The sequence below is a fragment of the Trichogramma pretiosum genome, unplaced genomic scaffold, assembly GCF_000599845.2.
Source record: "Trichogramma pretiosum strain Unisexual culture from Peru unplaced genomic scaffold, Tpre_2.0 scaffold19, whole genome shotgun sequence".
In the NCBI taxonomy this organism is placed as follows: domain Eukaryota; kingdom Metazoa; phylum Arthropoda; class Insecta; order Hymenoptera; family Trichogrammatidae; genus Trichogramma; species Trichogramma pretiosum.
This window is the reverse complement of record NW_019641707.1, coordinates 2,298,172-2,318,083: the sequence shown is the minus strand read 5'-3', so window position 1 is coordinate 2,318,083 and position 19,912 is coordinate 2,298,172. Positions and strand designations below refer to the sequence as shown.

The window sequence follows — 19,912 nt, the reverse complement described above, 5'->3', positions numbered from 1 at the left end:
CTCTCTCTCTCTCTCTCTCACCGTGCAAAGAGAAATAAAACGAATGAGATGGAAGAAAAGAACGGAGCACGTGTATATATATATCGTACAAAAGCGCTGTATACAGTTATAGAAGTTGCCCGGCCGAAGGTTCAAGAGAACGAGAGAGAATCCAGTGGGCTGTGCGAGAAAACCCCGAGAGCACTTATTAGAGCGGCGAAGCGAGCAAAAGGCGCCCGAGCGATTTTCTTTCTCAACGCCCCTCACCCGACGCGCTAATTACTTTAATTAATTGGCAGCTAGTGCAGCAAACGTCAAAGACCTCGGCACTGGCCAAGAGCAATAACTCAAGGCCACGGGGGGAGAGAGAGCGTATACGACGAGCTAGCCGCACGATAAGACGACGCAGCTCCGATGACAAACGTTGCACGTATGAGTGGTTTAATGAGGCACTGAGTGGAAAATAAAATAAAAACTGCAGCTTACTTGCACGCGTGATTTTCTGAAAAATTGTTCTCCGACGCAAATCCAATTATGAAAGATATTTCACTAAATTACATAGTTAATTCACATTTAATTAAAGTCTGTTACTTTGAAGGGAATAAAATTCATCAAGAATTTCTAAATCAAAGATGAACAATGGAAGTATAGCGAATTAAGTTTTGCTAACAAAGCCTATGCATTTCGTCTCGGACCTACCTACTGAACTTAACAGTCAGGCGATGTAGGGAGGTCATGCTTTAGACGCTGGAGGATATTTTCGGAGCTGGCTTAGAAAGCAACAGCCTCTAAATCTGTGTCACTTGTGGGGGTAATCTAACTAGCAGTGACATAATGTGAAAAATAACCACAAAAAGTACACAAAGAAAAATGCCCAATAATAAGTATTCTTATAAATATGAAAAAATTTCTGAAACACCGATTCAGATATCTAGTAATAGTGAGCTTTTTGGTTAACATAAAAATAATTTTTATAATAATAGGCCCAAAATGCGTATAGTGCTACAAACATCCATTTTTTGACGTTTTTTTCATGTTTTTCGACACATTGTCTACATAGTGTTACACTTTAAGGTTCATTACAAAACTTAATCAGGCAGTAGTTGACATCCTTAGAAAGCTTTTTACGTAGTTTTGGAAATGAAAGTCCGGTTCGAACTCGATTAGATTTCTTGTTTTGTGTTTTTTTCAAATCTTTTCCACTCTATACGTCTTTAGGTGGCTCCAATCACTTTGAAATGATTTTCTTCTGAAAATTTGGACAATTCCCAACCAAAAAGCTCACGGTCACTTTTACTTTTGAGTCATTCTACACTGATTTAGGAACAAGTTAAATATTTGCGATTTTTTTAAAGAATTTCGGAAAATCACATTTTTTCTCAGTTAAAAGATTTGATCGTGATGCAAATTACACCGGTCATGGATTTATTTCCCACGTCGCGAGACAAGATAATATTTGAATGTTTGAATAGAAAGAATATCGAATGTCAAGATTTTGATAAATGGCATATAATAAATCATAATCCACATACTTGCTTACCTTTAATGCAGAAGGTTAAGCTTGATAAATCATAAAGAAAAAAATCAGAAAATAAGTCCATTAGACACACGAATACTCTTAATAATCAAGTATACACTTATCATCGCGTAGAAATATCCGATCGATTTAGCAGTGTATGTATACCAATTGCGATTCATTTATAAATTATTCAATTGTTTCGGAGATTTACCAAACTTCTTTATCATAGCTTCAGACCAGAAATACTAGACTCGTTAATCGTATAAAATCTTAATTCGATCTCGCAAAGTTCAATTTAATAACACATGCAGCGTATTGCATCAGGCAGCAGTTGATTTGAAATTTTCACTCGCACGCAGCGGTACTGCAAACGGCAACAGCAGCAGCAGATAGTAGTAGCAGCTTAAACACGTAAGAAGCATGACTCACAGAGCCTCCATCCAAAGTTTCAATATATGCATTCTGTGTGCGTATATACGTACATATAGTTCCATAAATTACCTCACGCGCGCGTACACATCGAGAAAGAGAAAGAGAGAAGAGAGAGAGGAGAGATGCTCGTATTCATTGAGCCTAAAACTTGTCGTAAGTTTGTCGTATGTGTATATATGTGCGAGCAAATAAAGTCAAGTGCACCTGGACCGATGACTCCGACCCTTAGGCTGCTGCACATTCAGGCCATTTAACGAGACTTAGTTCGCCTACAGCCTCGAGCTATCTCTTGCCACCTCCTATACAGAGAAGCGTGATACATGCCATTATGTACGCCGCACATACGTCATTTTCTCGCTTAACCCACATGTGGGCCCTGTCGCGTGTCTATAGGTCTTAAAAAATGAAACTACCTACGTAATAGCTCCTGGAGATTGTAATCGTCGAACTGCCCCAAACACGTGCTATATTTTTAAGTGAAACGTCTTCGAGTACGCTCGTCGTGGAGAGTAAATTCGCAAAAAAATTGAGGTATGAACTAACGGAATAATCATAGTTTCACAGTTACTCATATTGAATACATAAAATTCTTGAAATTGCATCGACAATTGATCAAGTTTAAATTAAATTTGTTTGGAAAGATTTCCGCACATTTTTCAATGAAGCATCGCGAAAGAACCAGCAACCTCCCGTTCCAGCCGAGCTGATGTTTAGCAGAGGATTTAGCTTCAAACTTGTGGTAGCATGATTTAAAGAATATAATAAGATGACCAGCGTTGTTTACTCGCATAGCATGTAAACAAAAGCAGCGCTTGGAAAATATTGGTGCGCGTTCAAAAGACGAGGCACGAGCTGCAGCAGGCACAAAAAAGAAGCTGCATCCTACGACTACTACTTGCCCATTATACGCGCATCGCCCGAGGGCGTCAAAGAGCAACGTCATTGTCCAGCATATTCATCGCGAGCTTTTTCTCCTCTCGCAGCTATCACGCTACTGCTGCTGCTGTTGCTGCGGCGTCGCATACCTGCTCGTGTCGTCTCGTGTCTCTCCATCACGCGCGCAAGCCCGCGTATACTCGCGCGCGCGCTCGAGCTCTGATATTATACGCGCGTTGGAATATTTAAGCTTTGACCCTTTGTGTACGTGATCTTTGTGTACTTATATACGCGCGCACCCCGGCAGATGTTTCTGATGCCACGTTGGGAAAGCAAATCAGCGACAACGACCTCTTTTGCAGCCTCTATCTATTTTTTTTCTTCCTGTCGTGTACTTATAATTGCCAGTGCACGGCTGAAATTTGCCGTCGTTCTGCATTTGAAAAGCCAGCTACGATTTGCGGCGGTACACGTATGACAAAGCTTTTTTGTGCGTGTAAATTTACAGTCTCAAATCAGAGTGTAATGACACTCTCATTATCCGCGCGCGCGAATTATTTTTACTTCTGGCGCCGGCTGAAAACGAGTGCAAGGTGGTGCGCGCAGATATAATTAGATTCGTACTTTTAATTTAATTAAAATGCTAATCAACTGAAAGTAGCAAAAAAGCAGAGATCCCGTATCAAGCCAGTAGTGGTTTACACATCAAAACGGTGAAATATAAATTTGCTTTTAAATTATATATACGCGCGGCGGCCGCGAGGGCAAGTAATGAAATATTACCGCGTGTGATGAGAGTTCGAGGGTGTACTGCACGAGTCTTTTACAATTTTTTTCTCTATTTTTACAATCGTGTTTGGAATGAAGATAATGACAAGGGGTGACGACGAGTACACGGCCTATATGATGGCTCGCATGTAAGCGCGCGCGCTCGTGATAACTCAATTTACAACCCACTGGATACACATTGAGCGAGGTAGCAGCGGTGCCTTGAGGTCCCACATCAGTGATTGCCCCCGACGACTTGGACGATTTTGCGAATATAATGGAACTAAAGTACAGAACTCAAAAGGGTACTTTCGCCTCTCCGTTTCAGTGCAAGAGAAAAAGAAAGCGAAAGATAGCTAGGACTCCTCTCTCTCGCTCTCTGTTTGCTCGAACGAGTCGTAAAAGCTTTTCAGGCTTTTCCCAAGACATTTACCAGTTCGAAATTACTTAGAAGAAAAGATAGAAAATAGCGAAAAAAAAGGAACAAGAAACGATTTAACGGACATTTTTCATACGTATTGAGCGTCCAGTGCGTCGAGATTCAATGAAAGCATTAGTCATGTTCAGGATTTCAAGAGGAAGTTCGACTTTTTTTCATTCGATTTATTGATTACATTAGTAAATATGGGAATGGCCAATTGGCAATTTTTCAGTTCGATTAGCTGTTATTGAAAAAAAAGTATAGATGATATTACATGTTTTTGACTGAAATATTTTTTCTTCTTCGTTTCCATCAGAATATATTCAGAAAATGAAAATTTACCTACCATATAGAATTAAAAGTAGCAAAATGTATTCATTTTGTACAATGCACTGTTGGTTTTTACCTTTGTTAAAATCTCGCGAATGCCAAATAAATGAAAGGATTTGAAATTCATGTTGAAACTAAAATGTATAAAAACTCGAAAGCGCAAGTGAACTCGCGTCATTTTAAAGTTATCGGAGAATAAAGAACGTTCGCCATCGAAAAATACACACACGCACATCAAAACATACATTGAAGCTTTTTCATGAGAGCGCGAGGGGCTGAAAAGTTAGGGAAACTACGTACAAAAAAGTCCACAATATCAGGGGAGGTGAGCGCACTGCTCGCGAGAAGCACGTGTAAAGTCCATCTTAAGTTCAAGATACACAGGACTCGGTGATGGACGAGATAAATGGGTCAAGCTGAATAGAGCTTTCAACCGTACATCCATCTACTTTGTTGCCAGGGGCGTATCGTTTTCTTTTTCTTTTCTTTTCTTTTCTTTCTCGTACCCTCCATCTATGCGCGTGTGTGTGGGTTGGTGAATGTGTGTAAGCAACTGGACGATATCCTCTTGGAATTTTTCTATCATCGAAGTCGAAAGAAGCCCACCGACGATGAGCAACCGCACTGGTAAGATACTCGGCCGAATCGCATATCCGATTACGTACACGTTGATCTTGTGATTTTTTTTCTCGTCTCTCTTTTTTTTTCTTAGATCGTATCCATTCCAAAGATGTTTTTACGAAATAACATTTATACTACTCATAACTGAGATTTTTTTCAATTCGTAATTGCAGTTACTTTCTAACTGAAATCATCTTACGCTTATTGCACTATACAATCGACTTCTAAGCGAGAGTTTAATTAAACACTAGAGATTGATTTTGGAAATGCGACAAATTGAAACTAAGCTTCGATTTGCATTGTGTTTATCTTAGTCCCAATTGCATTGTTAGTTAGCATAGATAATGCAGTCACGAGATAATATACGAGAGGCAAGACTCGACGAAAAGAAAGAAGCGAAACGAGCGTCACGAAACTACAGACTACACTACGCGATGTCTGTTTAAATCTCGTGTACGTGTATGTGTGTGTGCGCCACTGCTGCACCACTACTTAGAGCGCCGGGGTGTAAAGGAGAAAGTTTAAAGCGATTGCTAGAATAAGGGAGAGAGAGTGAGAGAGGAAGAGGAAGAGCGAGAGAGCAGAAAGACGAAAGTAGAGGCGAGTATAGTAGAATTAGGTGAGACAGCTTGTAAAACGGAAAGTAATTCTCGAGAGCTGTGCGAGAAGCATCAGCTCTTCCAAGAGAAAGAGAGAGAGAGAGAGCTATATATACACGAGCCTCTTGCGCTTAATTAATTATCGAACCTTAAGCCGATTGTCTACCGCATCTCCTTATAAATGGCAATGTATGTACTCTCCCTTGATTTGACTGCGACTATTATATGTATACGAGGTAATTACCTGAGCATATTGAGACGTGTCGACCACGCGCGACGGGTTGATGAAATTTGCAGAAAGGAAGACGCGCCATATAATCAATCATCCCGCGCGTCGCTTGCATTAGAAAAGGAAAATATCCTTTCTTTTCTATTTTTTTTTCGTTCGCGCGATATTCGATCCAATAAACGACTGCGCTAGTGTGATAAGACAAATTCCAGGCACGAGCCCTTCATCCAATATATTATAAAGATCTCTCTTCTCGGGCGATGTTCGGAAGATTGAGCGGTGCACCGCTGTAATACGACAAAGCGACTCTGAGCGCGATATTATTGGATGACTCGCGCAAGGCTGCGGCGCATTCTCTGTAAACGATATCCCGGCATATTTTTTTTTTATACTTTTACCGCACACCACCTGTGAACGCGGACGTGTATACTGTACGCGTACAATAATGAAAACGCTGACGCGGCCTAGCGGCTGCTGCTGCGGCCTCGCGCGTATTACTCACGACTGATTTTTTTTTTCTTTCGAAGACGGCGCATTTTACCTCGAGCATTTCCACTTATTATAGTAATAACGAGGTGCTCGACCGTTAGTATGTATAACCATGCGCGCGAGCTTCGTGCAACGTTGCATCAGTTGTGCAATTTGATATTATGTACGCCGGTGAGCGCGCATGCGATGCTTTACGAGGGTACAAAGATTGGACATTTCGCGTTTAATTTAATAAGTTTCCGTTGTGCATATGACATCCACGCACACACGTGTAACGCTTTTAATGCTCGCAAATTAATTACTTTGACATTGTAAATAAGGTGTACGCAATTTTCTCTTTGCACGTGATGTAATCCCGAAAATCCTTTTACCTCGTAATCGAAGACTCAAAATTTTCGCGGCGATAGTAAAAAAGAAAAAAGTGTCGCTTAAATAACTATCGATCGAAAAGCTGTCGTACAAGAGCTGATTTGATATAAAAAGTCTCGGAGTACAAAATTTATCGTTCTTTGAGAAGTTACTTTGACTAAAGGCTCTCTCTCTTTCTCTCTCTGACTCGCGCCCGCGCGCACTTGAAGAATAAAGACAGTAAATCTGCAAGCAAAGCCGAGCAATTTTTTCAAAGTCCCCGGAGCTCTCCGTTTCCTCTGGCGCGTGCGGTAAAGATATTACCCCGAGTAAGCAGCAGTAGTAGATCTAAAAGGACTTAAATTAGCTGAAAAAATGCATCCTTTGAAATTTAATGCCCGCAACCAAACACACACGCACGTACACACTTACAAAAGCTGATATAGTAAAAGTTACTATAGAATTAAGAATTCGTATTAATCCTAAAATAAAAATTAATATGGAACAAATAAAAAGTGTGCTATCGAAAGTAAAGTCTCTACCATTCAAAAGAAACCATAAGACTAGTTAAATATCTTGATAATTCTTAACCCCAAGTTGAAAAGATGAAGATTAACCTTTAATGTTTAAATTCTTTAGTTAACTTGAAGTTCAAGTTCTTAATTCATCAACAGATGGCGTATATGCTAAAACTCGTGTGCTCGCAATGGCGAAATGCCTATGAGATTATTCTATTGTTACAGAGTAAGTAAAAAGGTACATTTCTTTTGACAAAGAATGAGCAATACAGTATGTGGAATGTGCACTGAACAATAAATCGAACACTGTAGCACACAGAAGAGCCCTAGTCCACGAAACGTACAATTTTATGAACCAGAAATAAGCAAATTTTGGTCATCGATAGACAAGAATTTTGAATTTTCTATTTCTCCCTCTAACTTCCTTTTTTTCTTTTCTGGTGTTTCAGTACACGGAGTGGGAGAACATCAAGGACAAGTACATGTATCAGCGAATGATAGCCGACATCGTTGGCGATTACTTCTTCATTTGTCCGTCGATACAGTTCGCCCAGATCTGGGCGGATCGCGGCCTCAATGTCTATTACTACTTTTTCACGCAGGTAAGAAGGAGACCATGCGCTCCGTTTCTCATTCAAATGCACGATTATTAAAAGCACAAGATAATAAAATCCATCCTTATGTCAAGCCGCAGAAGAGATTCTAGAAAGAGCGAGGCTTGCGCGAGGGCGAGATAACGCGTCAGTCACGAATCTAGTATAAACTGCACTCAAGGACAAGATCCCGTTCCTGGTGCCCGGAGCGATTGGAGCTTCTGATTTCGATGATTAAAACTTTCTGCGAGCTGCACTTCTCCGCGTGTATACGTATAATATATAGAGAGATTCACGTGCAAGTGCCAAGTAAAGGGGGTGAGAGGCACCGAAAACCGCTCGACAAAAGTACTCGTGATTGCGCGGCTTCTGTGGGGCAAAGTAAAGACGAATAAGCCAGCTGCTCGCTCGTGCACATCGTTGCAGCCACTGCGGGCGTCGTTGGCAAAAATGTCTACGAGTGCGAGTATAATAGTACCGACTCCTAGCTTGCGCGAGCGAAGAGCATATGCGCATATATTGTTTGCCAACATTTTTACGAGCTATCAATGATACGAATCAGCCATTCGCGCGCTTATCTCGTTTTCATAACGACGACGTCGCTGCGCCGTCTTTGCGCGACTCAGTCGCTTTCTAGAGTCAGAACTAATGGTAATGCGCGAATAGAAGAGTTCTGTTTGCCTCCTCGCAGCTTATAGGAGAATAACTGCAGCCGAAATCAGCGTAGCGACGTCGAGTTTCTTTAAAATTAATGCGTGCACTAAAGAAAAGCTTTTAATTGGTAATCCTCTTTTCTAAAATGGCCCCGAGAACGGAGAACGTTGAGGCATTTTACACGGCGTAAAGGGTATATCTGCATTTATAAAAGCTTTTTATTTTTCTTAATTAAAAGATAGAAAACATTCTCTGACTCTGTCTGCAAAGCACATATACTACCGCGCGCGCACGGAAGAAGAGCAGCGAATTGAGGATGGTAAAAAAAAAGGTGGAGACATACGTCGGCGCAGTCATCGGGAGAGTATAGCGTTAGTAAGATTAAGACCGGCGGCATCGTCGTCGTCGTCGTCGGCGTCGCCTGAATAACGACATCCTCTTTAGCGCACGAGGGAAAACAGGGGAAAACAGGGGCGCATCTAGCCCTCTCTGATAGATTGCCACCTCTACTAATTACCCGCAATGGCTTGCATAAGCTTGCTGCGCGCGAGCGAGAAGCTCATCGTAGCGTAATAGTCCTTGTCTGCATGCATCTCGGCTCCTATAGATATATCTCAGCTGTATATAAATATACAGCAGTAGTACACTCGCGTACCTATATATACCAGCAGCAGCATCCAACCTTCTGGAGCTGGAATTTCACGTTCCAGTTGCGAGCGCTGAACTGTACAGGCAGGCAGAGAGGCACTTTTTTCCCCTGTAGCAATTCGCCGGCTCTTTTCGTTATTACTCGGGCTAGTTTTTTCTGTGAATAAGCAACTGACAACTACCCGCGCGTGCTATACGTGTCGTCTAAGCCTTTTTTTCGCTCGTGCTCTCTCTCTCTCTCTCTCTCACTCTCGTTCTATATCTCTCATCGCGATGTGCGTCTATACCGCGATCAGAGAAGCAAACCTGGAGTCAATGCGCGTTTCTATCTACCCCATGCAGGAACGATGAAAGCTCATGCCATACAGTCGCGTGTATAGAAAGATAGACAGAGAGACCCGAACGCTCTCGGCGTAATTAATAAAAGTTGTGAAAAGTAGCTGCTGCTAGGCTGCTTCGTTTTTATCGAGGCGAAAATGTGTACGCGCAAGGAGAAGCATTGCACCCATGAAGTGCGATCGAATACAAAAGCCAGAGCCTTTGAGAAATTTTGACTTTTTTTTTACTCCGTCTCTCTGAAAAATTCTACGTTCCCATATATACCACCGCTGTATAGCACATGAGATTATACATGTGATATATACAGTTTTGCGTGAGAAAAAAATGTGCGACACATATTTCTTTCATGAAATATTCAAACGGAATAATAAATTTTTATCGTTCTCGCGTGGAAATAATACCGATCGGAAGCTTCTCGCGCATAAAATATTCCATCGGGCGCGATCGTTAAGAGCTTAGGGGCCGGGGCTTAAAATAAAAAAATAAAAAAATTATTCAATTTTTGGAAAGAATTTTTCCTCCTCGTTTCAATGCATTTTTGAAAATCTAAAATCTCGATTTTTCTTCGAGATAAAGCCGCTTTCGTGAGCCTTTTTGTATACTTTAGGTGCTCAATTTGTTTTATATTTTTTGGCGTTTTGTATTTTTTTAAAATAAGCGCTTCGATATATTGGTGAACCATTTAAGATGCTGAGCTCAAGTAACGACACTTCTTCGAAACGTCAATGATTAGAAATGCGATAATTATATTACTTGACGACATTTCTGTTTGTGGATTTATATGTATACTATAAAATTTATATAAACGTAGATGCGCAGCGAATTAATATGCATCCGCGCAAATACGCATCGCATAAAACGATTCAATTAGATGCCTCGACGAAGCTCGTTTCCGACTCCATCACAACTTATATCCTTCGTTCTCTGCCTCTCCCTCTCTTTCTGGTTCTGCGTACATCGAGTTATCGCAAGAGTTGCGTCTCAAATATATACATACAGTATATATAACTTCGTACGTACGTATGCGTATATCGAACCGCAAGTTCATCAAGCTCAGAAACGCGTGTAGCGAATGCGCTACACGTACATCACTGCTCCCGCGTGCACATATACTACACAGACACACGTAGGTGTGTGTATATTATGCCTGCGAGGAGAATTTTACGATACAGCTCGATGTGGGTGCGGTCCATTAACGGCTGGTAAAGTATTACACAAACGCGATACACGATACTACTTGTCTGCTCGAGCTACATATTGCACACCGGCATCATCGCAATTTTCTCGTGCACAGCTATTGTTTACCTAGAAGAAATATCTTTTTTGTTTTTCTCTTTTTCGTTATTAATCTATGATGCTGTTTTGGAGGGGGAGAGAAGAGATTTTGGAAAGATTTGAAAATCTCAATATCCGTCGCTACAGCTTCGTGTTCCAGATGTGACTTCAGCCTCGCGGCAATAATATCCTCTCGCGCTGCGATGTTCACGATACGAACATCGAACGCGTCAGAGCAGTAGCAGCAGCAGCGTAGGCGTTGATTAAAAAGAGGTCGAGTCCATGTCATCTATCTAGGAAGCCTTTAGCTTTTCATCCTTCGCGGTTAATTAGAACGGCGCAGCGAGCGAGCGAGCTAGCGCGAAAACTTTATTCACAAACGGTCGTGGCGCGCGAGCTTGCAGCTGCAGACGACGCCTAGCGCGTCGCTGTTTCACTGTGCGCGCACAGCTCGACTCGACTTTCTATGGCACATATAAGACAGCGGCAGCAGCATTGCAGACATTTGTATGGAAGTCGGCGACAAGCTTTTAAAGATGCTAGTCACTATAGAGTCTCGATACTGCTACTTTACTCGGAGCTCTGCTCGAAGAGAGCCTGTCTCTGACGACCGAGAGAAAATCGATCTCGCTGGTTTTTTTTCTCTCGCAAGAATGAATTCGCGACAACCACTACTTATACTACAGAGTATCGAGTAAAAGTAAATTGAAGGAAATAAAAAATGCATCGTTACTTAGATTCCGAATGAGATGTACAAATTGTGCAAATATACATTTTGTCCCCAAGGACGGTTGATCACCTAGCTAGCGCAAAGCTCCATACCTGCACACGACTTGTGCACATACCTATATAGCTGTATACCCGAGCTATATAGCTCGCTCTGTGAACTGGGCACGTGCTACATTACCCGCAGGTCCGTTGCAGCATGATGCAAAGTAGAAGTAGAGTTGGCTGAGAGTCGACGAGAGACTAGGTGCAACGACGACGAGGTATAGCGACGCGTGATTATAGGGTAAGATGGACGTTGAGGATGATTGAGCCGTCCGTGCGCATATATAGTATACATAGAATATAGCGCGCTACTGCCACTGCGCCTCTTGTTAGAAAGAAAAGCCACTATATAACTGCTGCTGAGGACTACTCGTGTCTACGCGTACTTAATACAAAGTCAGTATAATGTGCTTCTGATACGTGAGCGAGCGACATGGATCGGTCTCTATCCCTCGCGAACTCCGAGACTCACCTTACTCGAGAATTCAATTTTAAAAATAAAATGAAGTACGCAGCTTGACGTGACTCTGCGTATGTATATATATATAGAGGCTATTATGCAAGATCTGCGTTTGATTGCTTCTGTATAAGCGACCGAGCGACACATTTCGCTACTACTACGGCAGCCCCCGAGACGTATATACCACGCCATTTTCCACAACAAGCTGAAAAAAGAAAAGGTAGCTTAAGCGTAGATATATGCTACGGAGTCAATGATTAACTAACCGGCCTTGGCAATCGATACGAGACCGGTTATATACTGTACGGAATGACGGATCGCGGGGATGTACGTCCTTAAGCTTTTAGTATATGGGAGCCCGTGCAGTTTGTATAATCAATGCGATCATCGAAGATACGGTGGAATTGATGAGCAGCGCCGCGATTCGTGCGGACTTTTTTTTTCAACGTCGAGCTCGTGCTTCTCTCTATATGCCTATGGGCCCGCACATAAATCTCCGACGATCGAGATCGTAAATTAGGGAAGCGAGACAAAAAAACTCCGTACGCGGGCACCAGCCAACTCTCTGCTATTTACTTTTTCAACGAGAATAATAGTGGAAAAAAAGCCGATGGACGCCCGGGCGCGCGCGCTACATATTCGACGAGGTATAACCTTCGCGACGCGCACTATAGCTGCTGCTGGCTGAATATTGAAAGTTTGTCCCAAAGTTATGTGCTATTTCGTTTGAAACTCTTGCAGGCCGGGGCTTCGTAAGTTTTTAATAGTAGGTATTATCGATTGAAAGAAATTCAACTTTGCTCGCGCGCACTTTTTACTGCAAGCTCTCTCTCTCTCTAGGAGCAAATAGGTAAACTGGGTATTTTTTGTAATTTTTTTCTTTGCTGAAAAATTAAAACTTTTAAAAAGTTACAGCTCAGTTGCATTGTTATTAAGTCCTGTGAATTTTTGCAAAATACGTTTAAATACTTAATTTGAAGCATTTTTCGCGTTTCTTTCATGTGCTGCGCACTTTGCTGGGCTGAGGAAAAGTATACAACATTTTTTCGAAATTAATATTGCCAAGAGAGCTTTGAAGTTGGTGAGATTAAGTTTGTACATAGAAAATTCTATTTGTACATTTGTAAAAAGTATATCACTCTGGTCAGTCGCGTTATTTTTTCCCTTGGAACTTAGTCTTGTTAGTCTCGCATTTCCTCGTAGTTCTTCACTTCATCCTCTCGTAAAATTAACAATTAAAGCTGATCTATTGAAATATGAATATAATTTAAAACTGTAGTCACATGTATAACTGCACAAAAAAATAATGTTATTTAATTTTTTTGCGTTTCGTATTGTCTGCCTAAAAATTAAATTAAAATCATACGGCTATAATTTAAGGAATAATTGTTTAAGCCATATGCTTTTTAATTTTCAGACACAAGGAAATTTCCCCCATTTATCATAAACGCGAAAATTAAATTATAGAAGTACAAGCGTACGTCAAATATTGAATAATTAGGGTCAATTAAAGCGCGTGTTATGCTATCATCAAGTGCGATTTAACCCGGGCCATAAAATTTCATGAAATAACAAGATAATCAAAAACCAAGCGAGAGATGAGCTCTCTGGCGAGGAAGAATAATACACATAGCAAAACACAGCGTGCGGCGCGTCAGGCCGAGATTTCGGAATACGAATATAAACCGCTTATAAAAGTATATATGAAGAGTGAGCGAGAGAAAGAGAGGGATATAAAAGAGCCGTTTAATTAAACGTTTTGCAGACAGTTGCGAGCCGTCGAAGTTGGTATTTTTTATGCACACACGCACAAACTTGCGTGAAAATAAATTAACGACTTCATTTTTCGACTGATGATACACATAATACTTCATGAAATTGTACCCGGAAAACAATGATGAATACGTAAACAAGTATAAAAACACGCCGACTTACCTTATCGTATATATGAGATTCTATACCGTCGCGTACTGCGCCGAATATCATTCTGATGAAACAAACTATATCTAATTAGCGAACGTGTATACGCTCTTAGTTCAGGGCGAGTTGCGAGCTCCGCGCAACGAGATGTGTATATTCGCCCACAGCGTACGGCGCAGTTGCTAATTAAAAGCACACAGGTACACGCAACACGTATACAAACGTTGCATGGGGCGCGCGCAAGAAAGATTCCCAAGTGCGACGCAGCAAAGTTCAATGTTCCATTGGGCTCGCACCCGCTGCTACTGCTGCTAATCGATAGAAAAGCAACTTCATCTCTCTTGGGCGTGTGCGAGAGAGAGAGAGAGAGAGAGAGAACGAGAAAGGGTGACTCGCACATTTCTAAAATAACTTACGGGGCCAAAGTGAAATCGAACGAGGCAGAGGCTCGTCGTTTTTTTCCTTTTTTTTTCCTTTTTGCTACCACTGGTGTGCTCAATTCTCCATCTATATATGTATTATGCATCACTGCACTGCGAAGCGGCGGAGGGTGTGCAAATGAAATTTTTTGATGGCTATAGAGGTGCCGAATTACCCTTAAACTAACTCTGCATGCGCGCAGCCAGCACACACACACACACACACACACACACACACACACACACACACACACATACATATATTCTATAGAGATGGCCCGATGTTGCCTGAAAAAAACGAGAGATTGAAGCGTGCCAGTTCACTTTTCGTCGATTCAGCTCTCAAATCCTTTTTTAACACGCGAAGGCAAAAGCCGAGCCAAGCCGAGTCGAGAGAGAGGGAGAGAGAGATAGGGACCGAACATTTTCCAGATGGTTTTCATCGGCCTAACGTATTTACTTCGGTGTAATTGATCGATGATAAAGTTCGGTCGTTACTTGCGGAATTTATCGGTTACTTTACATATGCTCGCTTTATTAAAGAAGCTAATTAGACACCCCCAACATTCCTTGCGTGCAATTTACTGCCAAATTTTGCTTATTTTTCTTCGTAGACGACGCGCTCGACATTATATAGACCCTTGATCTCATCACGGGCGATATTTTTTACAACAAATAGCGCAATATAGCCTCTCAAAATTGCCAAGTCGGTCCGAACTTTCCAATCCGCACACGATCGCTAGGGTGTGTAAACTCATTTTTGTAAACGTTTTCTTCCTGGAAAAAATCGATTTAATAGCGCTTTCATCCCGAGCTTTAGCAGCGCGCGCGATATAAGGGAAAGTTTTCTTGGGTACGCTCGAGAGGGTGTGAGAGAGAAAGAGAGAGGAGGAGAGGGAGAGCACATTAGCCGTTATACGTTCTCGTGCCATACACAGCGGCCGCGCGCGCACACTTGGGTTTACAAGGCAAAGACATGCGCGAGCTTGGCTCGAGTTTAGTACGGCGTATGCACCTGTATATAGGATACGTGGTCGGACGCAAAATGCTTTTCTTGACTATGTTGTTGTGGCAAGGGCACGTGTGTGTTTAATATAAGCTATAGAATTTCTGCAAAACTCGCGATAATCCTGCCGCGTATACGGGATGCACGGCATCAGCAGCTCGATCATCGTGCTCCGCGCACGCGACCCTCGGCTCTCCGAGCCAAGCACGTATATACACTGATTTTTCGTCCAAAATCGACGCAGAGATGGGCGCACTGGACGATACGCGTACACTCGGTTTACTCTATTTAATCCTTTGGAACGAGGCTTTGGCTCTTGTCCTGTTACGTTACGCCTCCGTGTACGTACTATATTATTGTGTCAGCGTTTTGTGCGAAATAGGTCAGCTGTAGCGGCACGGCTGGTGGGGATATTGTCCGGTCTTGAAAATTTGAATAAAAATATTTTTTCTAGAATTGTTTGAAGTAAATCAAATTTATCATTGCGTTTTCACAATTCAATTTAAAACATTATTTTGAAAAATTTGTAAAAGCTACCAGTAGATGTCACGTTTGATTCGCGTATTCAAAGTAACTTTCAAAGAGATACAAAGCGAAGCTATTACTCAAACTTACTACTGACCAGAAAGTCGGTAACGTGTTCGTTTGATTGGGTGTGTCTCTCGTTAACGCGCTCGAGAAATCTCAAGGCCGCAAATCGGCGCCGGACTTAAGCAGTTGGCAAATTTTAAACGTCAGATTATTTTACGAGTAACGTCCCGATGTGACTTGTAGAAGTTGGAATCAGGCGTATACTGGACCCCCCTCCCGCGCCCGTATTTATGAACATAACGTAAGCTACTTTGCATATACATTAACTCCGAGAGTTGTGCGGCCGCAGCGGTAATAATGCTCGGGAAATGGCGAATCTCCCCGCCTCCCCCCTCCCTCCGTTCCTTCGTTACCACTGTGCCTTGTATATGCGTGGAGCAGTGGATAGCGCAAGCTCGAGTTCATTATTATTATTTGCTTTTAATCCTAATGCAGTTGTTATTTTTCCGAAATCAAAAATGGCCGAGTTAAAAAATAAAATTTGCGAATTTCGCAATAGTAAATACATAAAGTAATCTATGAATTAAACATTTTTGAAAGCTAAGCTTTTAAAAATTACTTTTTCGCTTGCATCATTCATAAAATGAAAACAACTTCGAAGAGAGCGCCGTGCACCTTCTGCTACAAACTTTGCGCCTGCAGAAAATCTTCAACCAACGCGCGCCCTCCGAGAAGTATGGTTTATACTTAATTTCGACTCACCAGCGTACATCTCGTTTATCAAATTAAAAGCGGCAGAAAATTTAGATCACGAATTTATTTATACAAGAAAATAGGCATTAGCGAGCGAGCGAGCGCCTGGCCAAATTGAAGCATCATGTGGTCTAAGCGCTGCGCAGCTGCTTCAAACTCGGTTCCGAAGTAATAGTTGAGAAAAAAAGAGCCGTATATGAATGTTATGAGCCTGCCACATTCAACACATGCCTTTTCGGAACTGCTCATTCGATTCTTCGCCGCTGTTCACGATTATACGTGCGTGCACACGTACGCGGCAGTGTATGTGTGTTAGTATATCGCGAAGCTTTACGAGGAGTACGGGGGCTCCATATTATATGCACGCTTTTGCTGCTCGCGTGCGGACTCTTTTAGGTGTCATTTTTACGAGCACTCGGAGCAACTTGAACTTGCTCTTTTTTATCCCCCCGCCGCGTTATGTGCAGGAGCTCTCCCAAAGATCTTGCATAACGCGTCCACCGAGCATTTCTTTTTACCTAATCTTTTGCCTATTACGGGTCGAGGTAACTGCCCCTGGGAGAATAAAATTCTCTGAAAATTTCATATCGTGCATTAGTCCGAGAAGTTGGGAAACATATTTTGTTACTCTATTGTTTGTATACACTCGAATTACGAATACAATTTACGTAATGATAAAAATTGTTAAGGTAAAAGCTCGAGTAAACTTAGGTTAAGCCTCCATGTAAGATGACGCGATTGCGACTCATCTGAAAAAATTGAGTAGGAAAAAAATGTCACGAAAGGTTACGAGAGACTGTAATTAGCCTTAAGTCCTTCTTTTTTTTGCATAAACGCCAATGCAAAGGTCATACAGGAATTTCATTAAATATGGATCAATAATCTCAGAAATATTTTATTAAAAAATATCTCAACAAACATGTATCGTACCCATCGAATTTTTAAAATCCGGTGATGGGTAAATCTACAGATTCCGCCTTCATTGCCACGAACGTAATATATAATACACACGAGCGAAACAATAAGCATTGCTACAGCTGATTCCCAAGGAATCATTAGCGTGCGCCGAGTCGCCTTATATATAGCTCGATCATCGTATAATACAGGGAAAAGACGAACGTTGGTCTTGGAGCGCGTCAAGGGCGGCGCGCGTTAACGTAACGAGCTTCTTTGGGCGTCGTCGTCGTCGTCGACGACAATGGCATATGCTAGTGACGATGGCGTGTGCGGCGCGCAGTTCGTCAGTACCAATCGTCGAGTTTCTCGCGCGCCCGCCGCACAGCAAAATTGTCTCTCGCTCAACCCGAAGATTATCCTCACGGCCCGTGTGCCACAGCTTCCCGCTTTATTCCTTTGTCTTTTTCTTCTCCATCTTCTTCTTCTTCTTCTTCTTCTTCTTCTACTTTCTCATCTGTCTTTCGTTCTATCCGCACACTACCTAGGTATACGATACGAAAAGCTATACCTTCGTATACGTAATTTTGCGAGTGCAGCTCTAATGCAATTCTGTGCGCTAATACGTGTGTTTCATTATATTTACTAGCGAGCCCTGCCTTGGCGCAAAAAAAAGCAACGAAAAAGAGTAAAAAATGAGCCCAGAAGAAAGGGAAAAAGGCCAACGTAGAAATCTCTCGCAAGTAGTGGGTTAGCCTTGACTCGAGATAACGAGCATTCTAGATGAGAGCAAACAAGATGCGGCGGCAGGGCCACTCCCCGGCAGTAGCAGCAGCGGCAGCAAGCTCGGGTCAGCTCGCCTACTGTAATGGACTTATATAGCTACGTGCTCGAGCCAGGGAATACGATTTCTTTTGCGTTGGCTCGCTGCGTTCGCTCGAGCTATATACGTTTACGAGTGCGAGTGAGACAAAGAGCTGCATAAAACGCCAAGAAACTGCAGTCCTTGTCCCGGGCTCTATATAAGGCGTATAATACGGTACAGTAGTAGTGGTAGTTCACCGAGTAATCGAATCAGCCACGCGCATAGCCCAGCGTAAGTTCGACTTGTCTATTCTTTGAGCCACGCGCCCGCGTTTCCTTATATAGCCTTTACGACGAGTGTAGAGGCGCCCGCTTGAAGCTATATCAGCCCATCCTCCTCGTACCCGCCACCCCCCGAAGCTATTTGCCGCTTAATTGAAAGGACCTTGCCGTAATATATATATGTGACTCGGCTATATAAGATCGGAGCATTCTGCTTAACCATTTTTCCCATTCTAATTTGCGAGTTTACGCTGCTGCTGCCGCCGCTGCAAAACTTTAGATCCATAATACCGAACGCGCCGCCCTTCTTCTTCTTCTTCTTCGCGTATATACTTTCGCCGCTGCGCTCGAAGTTACGAAGCGACCGTTATCCATTGCTACTGCCAGCTTAGATATACGGTTACATCCAGAATTTACACTATCCACCGAGGTACGTTTACTTTATGAAAATTTCATTGCATCGAGAGTTGCGCACGAAAAACCATTACTTTCTTGTACGGCAAAAAACATCGCGAGGCGCAGGTAAATTAAATTTTTACGCACGTTGAACGTAACGACGATAATGATGGTATTTTTTTTTGTCTCGTTCAAAAAAGAGAGAGAAAATAACTAAGCCAGACCAATGAAATATTATAATGATAATAAGAGCAACGAAGTGTAATATGCGAGAGGGCGAACGAGAGAGGTGGAAATCTTCCGCGCGGTATAACTGTCCTGCCTAGCGAAGGTTCTGGTCTGGGCGCGCAACGGCGCTACATAGCTTATTTTGCTCGCAGCTTACTTATATTCTCTCTCTCTCTCTCTCTCTCTCTCGCTTGCGTTTTCTTTTCTCTACCTTTTTTTTACCTCCTCCCTTACGTACCACGTTATATATACTATTTTTCTTTTCTTGCCTCTATTCCAATGAGTTAAAAAATGAAGCTGCAGATAAGAGCCAAGGCCTTAGCATTTTTAAGCGGTCGAGTTGAGCCGGGGAGCAGCGCAGTTAGCGCGATGTATACACCGTCAAAGGACGCTTGCGCGCGCGCGCGTTATGTATATTTCTTTAAGCGTGCATTGTCTCGTTTTCCACGCTGCGCCATTTTTCTCGACGAAAATTTATAGGCGTAAAGTGTAAATGAAAAAATTGTAAAACAAAAAGAAAGGATCGAGAGGAACAAAGCACAGACGCGCGCTAGCTTTCTTTTATGCTTTTCCAATGATTTTCGCGCAGTAATTTGTCAAAGAAATTATACATTGGCGAATCTTAATTAGAACACACCCCCGTACATACCTTTTTTTTTACTTGAGAACTTGTCAAAAGAAATGTACGCGCGACGCCTAACCCAGCAAAGAGCGCCGACGTTTTTTTCTTTATAAAGCAGAAGTTCTGCGATGCAGGAAGCCATGTGCTCGCAAATTTCGCACGATAAATGTACGAACGGGTCGTTTTTT

The 19,912-nt window shown here is 42.2% G+C and overlaps 1 protein-coding gene across 1 annotated transcript in view; it reads left to right on the top strand.

Annotated features, from left to right (window-relative positions):
• Positions 1–19,912, top strand: part of LOC106650926 (acetylcholinesterase-like) — a 104,074-nt gene that overhangs the window by 55,133 nt on the left and 29,029 nt on the right. The window contains exon 3 of the mRNA XM_014369204.2: positions 7,579–7,731. Within this exon, the coding sequence (XP_014224690.1) occupies positions 7,579–7,731 (153 nt within the window). The remainder of the gene's footprint in view (positions 1–7,578; positions 7,732–19,912) is intronic.